Source organism: Anser anser (genome assembly GCF_964211835.1).
Source record: "Anser anser genome assembly, chromosome: 3".
NCBI lineage: Eukaryota > Metazoa > Chordata > Aves > Anseriformes > Anatidae > Anser > Anser anser.
This window is the reverse complement of record NC_139722.1, coordinates 113,518,112-113,528,038: the sequence shown is the minus strand read 5'-3', so window position 1 is coordinate 113,528,038 and position 9,927 is coordinate 113,518,112. Positions and strand designations below refer to the sequence as shown.

Here is a 9,927-nt window from a genome sequence, read left to right as displayed (position 1 = left end):
CATTGGCTCCTCTTTCTCTGTTGCTACCACTCAAGTTACTCTGTCAACTAAACCTACGACAAGTAAAAGGATTTCAAAAATAGGTCATCTTTTCTCTAAATCAAATAGTTCTTAAGTAACAGAGTTACTGAACTCTTATTTCTTAATGATACCACTTTTGCAGCTGATCCTGCATTTGCATTCTCTAACATCTAACAGTGGTTTCACACACCTCCCGCTACCCAGCTGTCTGTTTACAAGTTAGAACTATTTTGCATCTTGGAAACCTCTCCATATCACTGAGGTTGGATTATAACAAGCCAACAGGTTCTAAGAGGGCAGGAGAAGACTAGAGTGACAGACACACAGACAGCTTGTGGACACAAACTGACTTCCCCAGGAAAAAAAGGCTTTGAAGGAAAAAATATTTTTAGCAGCCGTTTTACACAGCACTTGAAGAGATTCCTTTCTAACTGAGATTTAATAGGCTGAGATGCAGCTGCTTTTTAACCCTTTCCTTCAGAACTTGTATCTTCACATGAAGCAGACACACTGCATGCTAAAAAAAATTAACCTCATCAGTCAGAAGCTAGATGCCTCCAGCTCATGCCACTATGCACAACTGTCACACACCCATGTTATACACAGGTCACAAACAGCACACGTTGGTTGAATTTAAACCAAACCTTTTTAGCAAAGCTAGACATATTTTGAAGTGTTGACATAAATGCTTCTTCGTCTTCACAGAATTCCTAACAAACAGTACCTCTCTAGGTAAAAATAGATCTCCATTTCTCATGGCTTATACAGGGAAGACAATGCCAGAAGAATTTTCTTTTTTCCTGCATTACTATTCCCTCCAAGAACTGCTCTGACTTGCTCATACCCTTCACAAGCCATGACAAGAATATAAAAATGTATATTAGTGAGTGTGACCTATGATACATTATCTGTCCAACAAAATCGGAGTATTTGTGCATTTAATGCAAATGAGTTACTGAACACCTGCTTATGCCTCTAAGGAAAGTTAGATAAATGAATGCATTTCCAATAACGTGAAGGTTACACTGATGATTTCTCAAACTTATGTTGAAAGAGGGGGGGAAAAAAAGCACATTTTGTACATGTAGCTGGTAAGGTACCTTCCTGAATTTAGCACTGTACCCTAAATAGAAAATGGCAAAATACATCTCCGTCTGGATTTTTCTTTACTAAAATTAAGATTAGCACATAAAAAGCTTAAAAAAAAAGAAACCAGCATGTCCTAGTAGAAGTTATATCAGCCTATTAAATTAGCATTCATAAAATAGCACAGAGACCAAAACAACATGGTGTTACAGAGGAAAGCCACTGATCGCTATAGCTTTTAGTATATAGTCCCTGTTTACCTATTAAAGTTCATCAAACAGTAATGAATACATAAAGGAAACAACAACAAAAAAAATCAGTCTTCCATAGATGAAATTACAAATTTTTAAAAAAATACCAGCAATTATAAACACACATTAAAGTGCTTTACAGATTTCCGATGCTGTTTTAAAAGACTATTTCTGTAATAATAAAATGGGATAAAACAGGCTTGTAGAATAAGAGTTCTTACTTTTTTTTAAATTATATACTAACTATAGTACACACCTATTTTAAGTCCTAGCAGAAAGCACTTTTAGCCTTACAACTAAATGCACTGCCTTGCCAGAAGTTTTAGGTTTCTCATTGTGAGCAGAGGTTTTTTTGTTTGTTTGTTTGTTTTTTTTGTTTTTAATTTAAATACAGATGTAACTGAAGAAAGTATCCTTTCGCATCAAACATCCCATGCTGAAAGCTATACTCACTGATCTGGAAGAACAGCATTTTCATTCAGTGTAAGCTTTCCCTGGATTCCATGACACAACTCCGGTGGTATATCCACTGGCTATGGAAGAAATAATTTTTCAGCTGAAGCTCATTATGAGAACTCCACCCTCACCACTTCCACAATCCTTTTACAACAAATATAACATACCTCTGTATTTTTGGACTTGTACTGTTCTACAATAAAGTCACAAAGTGGATGGTGTTTTCCAACAAAGAGAACATCCCCACCGAGGCTATTTCTTCTGTCTAGAAAAGATGAAGAGAATGAGTTAAGAGTTCAGAGGAAAGAAGGAGGTAAGGAATACAGCGTACCAGCACACCATCCTATTGAGACCTCTACCAGTGCTGCTCCACAGGAAAGCTTCACTGTGATTTATGAGAAAGTTTTGAAAATTCTTATCGTGTCTGTGTCTAAAACAGGAGGCCTCCAGTCACACAGACTAGTAGAAGACAGGAAAACAATAAGAATCTTGTGCTCAGTGGGAGGAATTTTGAATTCAGAACAAAGACATCGGCTGAAAATAAATATATACAACTCCGAAGATCACTTTACCTACAAGAACCAGCTATCATTTTGGCATAATGCAGAAAGTGAAGCCCAAATTTGTCTGTCTAAGTAGAACATTAAGCTTCACATACTGTAACTGGACACAGCCATCCTGCTAAATAACTAAATTTGAAAATCAAGTTTATTCTTTCGATTCCAACATATTAATCTAACAATTACTTCGACTACACTGGTAGAAGCTTTTCATATGATTAAGCTGCCATCTAATTTTCAGGTTAGATCTCATGCAAGTCTACTTTATTAAAATAAAAGAAAGTGAAAGTTACAAAAATAAACCCATCACAGAGCATTCTAATTACCAACACCATCCACAGAGAAGTGCATATAGCTTGACATAATTCAATTCTTGCTCATTTAGGGTTTAAAGGTACATGAAACAGTAGTAAGAACAAGTTCTAGTGAATACACCAGAGTCACAACAATATGTCACAATTCTTACTTTCTTCAGGAGTGAGGTCAGGATAGACTTCTTCCAGGGCAGCTCTAAGGCGTCGCTCATCAACAAACGGCAATAATGCAACACCTGTGAAAACCAAACCATTTTTTTTCATGCTTGCTGAAATTGAATTATTTACCTCAGAGACATTCTAAGGGAAAAGCATCCAAAAAAAAAGAAGCTACCCAGAAAAGTAACGATCCCTCATCCCCAATCTAAAACATCTAGCAATAGAACAACAGACAAAATACTATCCTCCTTTTCTAGTGGAAAAAGTCAAGACATTACAAAAATCACTTAACTTGTGACACCATCTTATTGCAAGTTATCTTTGCTACACACTGTTCAGAAGAGTAAATATCATATGTGGTCCTCCATAACAGATCAAGCTATATTAGAGTAAATGAACTAGAGTGTTCTCATTCTGAGATGAAAAGGGAAAATAAGAGAGAAAGAATAGCACAGGGAGTTGGGAAAGCATGACTGTCATGGGATTTAGCTTTGGCTACCACCGTTTGAAACCACCCAGGCTACTTACACAGTGTGATACTCTGTGTGATTCACCATTCTGCAAACTAGTGCTGCTTTAAACCACCCAGAATACCAAGTTCTCAAAATGACAACTGATTGGCAAAAGTTTGAAATAGACAGCCCAGATGTTTCAACTTAACAAGATACTGTAATAAATCACAAAGAAAAGATTTTGAACTGCTGTATTCTGAGCTGCTATGGCTTCAGGAAGGATAAGCAGGAGCTCATAAAAGAGTAGCACTGAAAAGATACCAGAGAGAGCCCCAATAAATTCTTTACCCAACGAAGAACTGTCACATCAGCACAAAAAAAACAAACAGCCTAGATTTTCAGTTTGTGACCCCACAAGCTGTTTAGGAGAAACAAACAAACCCACCCAATGTGGTTCAGCAGTAATACAGTTTGGAAGGGGATGCTTATATCTGAGCATCCCTCTTATCCTCCTCCTCCCTCTCCACAGTCTGGGACAGACACTCAGAAGCAGTATCCACTACCCATACCTGCTTCATTTAGGAGTAAGATGAGCTCATTAGGACAGTCATTATTTATCTCATTTGCTACTCTCCTGAAAGAATTCAATGCTACTTTGTTCAATTTGTTAAGAGACGACAATGGAAGAAATCACGTGAAGTTCAGCCATGAGGTGACACGTTATATTATCCATTAGGGAATATTCATACCAGCTACTAGTTTCACTCTGAAATAACATGGATGCTCCTCTCAGTATCACAATTCCTTGCTAAGCAGCACATCTCACATTTCTACGAGCCCACTCTTAATCACATTTGATGAAACTGGAGAGTAGCCTTCCCTGGTGTGCTCCAGTATTCTTCTATTATCAACGCTGAAGAAGCACTAAGAAATTTACTACAAAAGTTCTGTGAAGATTTCATTCTGTTACCCCTATTAAAGGTAGGAATTTGGGGTCATTATTTTAGTTTTTACTTTATTTCCCTTACCATAAACACTAGAGCTTTATCTGACCAAGATGACAGCAAAGGCTTCCTACTGACAACATTCACAGTCTCCTGTTTGCATCTAGTAACAGTTCTACCGGCAGGCAGACCTCATAAACCTTTGTCATTAAACTCCGCTATGTAACATTCACGGAGACTCTGAACTTCCACAGACGTAGATTCCTTATCTACAACTTGGTCTGCCTGCACCACTTTTGTTTTGCAAGTTTGGTCTTCACATGGTTTTATTAAAACTAATACTATTATCCTGGAGCAGGGGGAAGGAGTAAGGGGTGTAACCAAAAACTTGGCTTTTAAATGTAATGATACACTACATTTAAGCTTGTTACCTCTCTTACAAAAGCAGGTTGGAAGAAGCCATGAAAAAGTGTTAAATAAGTCAGTACTTAGACTGACAGAATGTATCAGAATACATCAGAATATTATTTAGCCTACTGTGGAACGAGGCACAGAGCCATACAGTCTTCTGTTGCCAACCACACCAAGCAAGAACGCTGCACTGCTCTTCCTTATCACCAAGTTCAGAAGGATAACCTCCACACTGACTGACTACCGCTTTATCAAAGACAGCACCGGACCACAGCAATGTTCAAATTTCAGCTGGAACATAACTACTACTGAGGGGAAACAGCAATAAGCCTACCCTAAAAAACAATTTAGTTTCACCTTCACAACCCGCTGGCAGAATGACAACAAAACGGGAAGCGTTCATAACCCCAGAGATTACAGAAAGGATCAATGGTGAGCTTTTAGAAGCATAATCACATCTCTAAAAGGAAGATCTTCAAACATTTCATCAAAAGCAGAAGGTACACTAGAAACTATTTAACCAAGATACTTCCAGCTTGGAAAATATTTCTTGTTTCACAACTGCCTCTTAAACATGAAAATTCCAGATGTCAATCTAGAAAAAGTTTATAATGCAATTAAGCATTAAATTAATCAAAAGTAACATCACAGATTGCTGAAAGCTACTGGAAGCTATCTAAAACATTACTGCTTTAAACTGTAAATTTGATAACCAGACATAAGGATTAAGGAAAGTTGCCAGAACTACACCTGGGGGAAGGGCTTCAAGTTACAGAGGGAAAGCCTGCTAAGCAACACATCTCTTAATACCTAGGTGTATTCTCTTTGGTTTTGGAACACTACCAGGAATAAGGTACTAGTGCGTCTGACTGGCTATTTCAAGGCACAAGAGGATTTGGGAGAGGAGGAAGCAGAATCACAGATGTTGTCCAGAACCTCTCGAGATCATCCAGTCCAACCCCCCTGCTCGAGTATGGTCGCAGGGGGCCCAGAGTAGGTTGCCAAAGACCATGTCCAGTTGGATTTGGATTATCTCCAAGGATGGAGACTCCACAACTTCTCTAGGCAGCATGTTCCAGTGTTTGAAGTCCTCAAGTGTGTTTTATTATGTTCAGACAGAATTTTGTGTTTCGGTTTGTGCCCAAATAATTATTTACACACCTAATGGAGATGTTACACTGTTGGCTACATACCAGATAGAAAATTTGGCAGCTCATTAAAACTAATATTCTCTAAAAGAAGAGACCACATTAAATACAGTATCTATTTTTTCATTCTTTGTATGTATTCAAATATTTCTATATTCCCCACAGCATTTTTCACAAGATACTAATGAGCCACTGATTGAACAGAATAAGATCCATTAATTAAATGCAAAGGAGACAAGAGACAATTACATAGTAAGGCTGATAAAAATAGAAAAATGATTAATCTAGTTCAGGACAAATTAACAAATCTAGAATGACTGCTGAAATTACTACTAATCATTGCCAATCCTAAATCAGTTACTCAACCATAATTTGTTCTTCACAAAAATTTCTTTTTAAAAATAAGCCTGCTGCAAAATACATCTCCCACATACCAAGTAACACAAGCTACCTTTGCTAGTTTGTGTGTCATTATCTCACTAGGATGATTTTCCATTTTATTCTTTTTTTTTTTTTTTAAACATAGATTCCTAAGACTAAGGTCAATGTACTGTAGTTCAAAAGAAGAAACTTGAAATTTCACCTTGCCAAGCATATTTTTTCCCATTCAAGTCAATAGCAAAATCTTCAGGGTAGAAGTCAATTATGCTTGATTCCTGTATTTGAGAAAAACAAACAAAAAAATCATTAAAACCAATTAGGAAATTGGCTCAGAATACTATGAAGCTTCGCTATGTAGCTGTACTTAGCTTTGTGTTAGCTCACCCTTTGCTAAGGAGGATGGCTTACAGAGAGGAATACACTAAGGATTCTTACCGGATCTGTCATGAGCTTCCTCCAACTTGGTGGCAGAAAGTTTCCACTTGCAGCTGGAAATACTCCCATAAGTTGTTCAAGAGGCTTGAACTATTGAAAGTAAACAGGTTGATGAAGGACATTTCTAATGAGTTGTTAAATCATAAATAAATAAACAATGCCCTACCGGCTTTGAGCCCTTCTCAAAATCCGAGGGCATGTCTGCAATACCATCGAAGTCAGAAGCAAACGGAGCATAATGAAAAGGGTAATACCAGTTCCAGGAGGCACAGCCCTAGGACAGCAAAACAAGACAAGCAAAATCAGGCAAATCAAAAGTGCAAAAAGGAAAAAAAAAAATCATGTAGCCCAGTAACTAAAGGTGACAAAATTTAACCCAGCGTCAACTGGGAGAAAGAGGAGTCCCCGTGGTTAGAAAAGAAAGAGCTCTTGCCTCTAAAGGTACTCTGGACTTCAGGTTAGGACTTAACTTTTCATAGCCAGATTAGAGCGAGTGAGATCACTGGATAGTGAATGGAGACCTCGGGCATTTCCTCAGCAGCACAGAACAGCAGATTGACTTCTCTGCCAAAGTACTCTTGCTATGTGCTAGGTTTGAGTCACTAAGGGAGACAGCCAAAGAGACAGACCTAGCACCGTAACAATACAAAAGACCTTACAGAAGAATCTTAACCTTAACTTCAGGACACTGTAACATACCTCATGCTTTTTTCTTCCCCCTCTAGAAAAAACACACACACACACACACACAAGAAATCCAATAAGAAATCCAATAAAATCAGACAAGTGTCTTGCGAAGAGCAGGAAAACACAATCTATCCATTCAGTTAACCAGCCCCTGGGGTTAAGTTGAGGAGCTTACAGCAACTGGACATATTTTCAAGTTGTGTAGAGCTGCTGGCACATCTCAGAACGTGGAAACACACAGGAGGAATTCTCAAGTTCTCCATAACTGTATAAACAGTAGAACTGTGCAACTCAGAAAGCCATTACAGTGGTCTTAACAGGAACAGAGGTACTTTTCTGGCAGCACACAACTTGCACTACCATTTTTCAAAGCTAAATCCCACTGCTAACTTGGGAATATGAGGGACCAGAGAAATCTGACATTCACACGACGTAGAGTGCATTCTATCTGAACAGCATTAGTTGCAGGGTGGAAAGTATTGTTTTAAACTGATACTTTTCTATTCAGTAAAAGCACTAACAAGCACTTCAGGTAACATTTTGCTTTTCCCTCTCACTCTTTCGTCTTGAATACTGGGAAATATAAAGTGCATTCACTTCAAAGTCGCAAAATAATCCTCAAAAAGAAGAAAAGAAAATCAGCACAAACACATCGGAACACAACATACTTTAAAGGAAATGTGGCTCTAGAAGGTTTAAGTCAAGCTTTCACCTTCTCAGCTAGCTATCTTAGCAGTAGCACTTGAAACAAAAGCCTACTATTTTGACTTCCCATTCTGAACAAGTAAATGTCAATGAGGCTCCTCCAGTGATATTTTTGGTATAAACCTTCAGCAACTTTTATATCAGATGCAATTCCTCAGGTGGTTTCAGACTGTTTCAGAAGCCATGTGGATTTGGGCTTTTGTTAATCTTTTTCCCCCGAAACAGATGTTTCTACTAGTGGAGCATGTTCTACATTATTCGCTTTTTATAGGAGTAGAAATGCACATAACATTCTTTCAGACGTTTTATGGACAATGAACAGTGGTTACTGGAAGCAATTTGTACCATGGCAAACAGAAAAACAAAAATAAAGCAAACCTGTTTTGACATTCCCCCAGTCCAACAGTTTCCTAATCTAACTTCCATAGGGGCCAAAAGTGATTTGCCTGCTGCTCCATACTGATACAACAGACTGCCCACGTGTAGCAGGTTGTAGAATCTTGCTGACACATAGCTCTGTTATGCAAGTATAGCTAGCACATGCAAGCATTTCATTGCTGCGCTGTTTTAAGTCAGCAATGTATTTTTTTTTTTTTTAACTAGGTCTAGAGAGAGATTTGCCTTCTTTTCGAGTAATCTGAATACAAAGCAAAGCAGTAAAAATAAAGCCTTAAACATTTGTGTATGTTCAAGTTTTCCTTTGGAACTTTACTCAACCAGAAATACTTTTATACAGCCACTTTTCCTTGAGATCTTATTTGCACTCCTCCTCAATTTTCTTGAGAGCACCGTGGTCCTGCCTGAAGCTTGAAGTTATCAACCTCACTGATTTATTTTCTTTGCAGCTGTAATAACCTATCATTCTTGTGTGTATCAGTCACTTCTGTCTACAAACTCCAGAGGACAAGGAGTCACCCACATACATCTCATTAACTAAATAGGTTTTATATGCTAAACTAGGGAACACTGCATAGGGACTTGCTTGTATTGTTTTAAGTTTGGGTATCTGTCAGTTTATCAGCTCTTGTACATTTAAAGCCACAAATCGCTCAATAGTACCGAGGTTTGAACAGTTATAAAAACACAGCATAATGTTTGCACTAGGCTGTGGCATGCTCAACAGAGAGCAAAGAATGTATATCACACTCCTTTGAATAAAAGAACCTTAATTTTTACAAAGCTCAAATGAATGTAAATATTTTGATCTCCTCATAAGTATTTTCTCAAGAACATCTACTCACAAATTCTTTTATAATCCACACTGTCTTTTGCAGTTTTTTTTTAACCACTGCAATACTGAAGGTTGCACTCACAGCTTTCCAGCAGACATCTATAGCTAATCTCTTTACACAACTCAGACACAACATGGGCATGTATAGATTTCTAGGAATACATCTTGCCACAATTAACAGAACACAGTAAGCTTTCGGCAGACCTTAACTGCGTGCAGGATCATGGGAATTTCCACATGTCAAGGTGGCCACTAACTCCAGGTGATCTTTTTCCTCTGCCAGAGGAGCTACTCAAGGATGTGTACAGCTAAATTCAGCTCTCCTGCAGATCAGCTGCAACAAACTTGCAAGCCTTAAACTGTATTGTTTTCATCCACCACAACATGCAAGTCAGAGTGCTAACTCTGATAAATAGAGCAGAAGGGAAAAGAATGCCCCCTTTTTTGTTCCAAGGGAAGGAAAAAATCATGCTACAATAAACTACGTTTTTTTGCATGTGTGTGAGATATTTGCCCTGCCTGCACTTTAAGTCAGACAGGTATGAGCTGCCTATGAGAAGCATGTAGTTTTGTCAGCATGGCACTGTATTCACGCTACATACCATGTTGAGACAGATAAACTTCATTTCCTGGCACATTCTATTCCCAGGTCACACACAAAATATAACTTACTTTGTTCGCAGAGC

At 38.1% G+C, this 9,927-nt stretch overlaps 1 protein-coding gene across 1 annotated transcript in view; it reads right to left on the bottom strand.

The window, feature by feature from the left end:
* Positions 1-9,927, bottom strand: part of XRN2 (5'-3' exoribonuclease 2) — a 50,640-nt gene that overhangs the window by 21,560 nt on the left and 19,153 nt on the right. Inside the window, exons 18-23 of the mRNA XM_083827643.1 lie at positions 6,785-6,892; positions 6,619-6,708; positions 6,386-6,458; positions 2,841-2,924; positions 1,982-2,079; positions 1,812-1,891 (exon numbers count right to left, since the gene is read on the bottom strand). Of these exons, the coding sequence (XP_083683769.1) occupies positions 1,812-1,891; positions 1,982-2,079; positions 2,841-2,924; positions 6,386-6,458; positions 6,619-6,708; positions 6,785-6,892 (533 nt within the window). The remainder of the gene's footprint in view (positions 1-1,811; positions 1,892-1,981; positions 2,080-2,840; positions 2,925-6,385; positions 6,459-6,618; positions 6,709-6,784; positions 6,893-9,927) is intronic.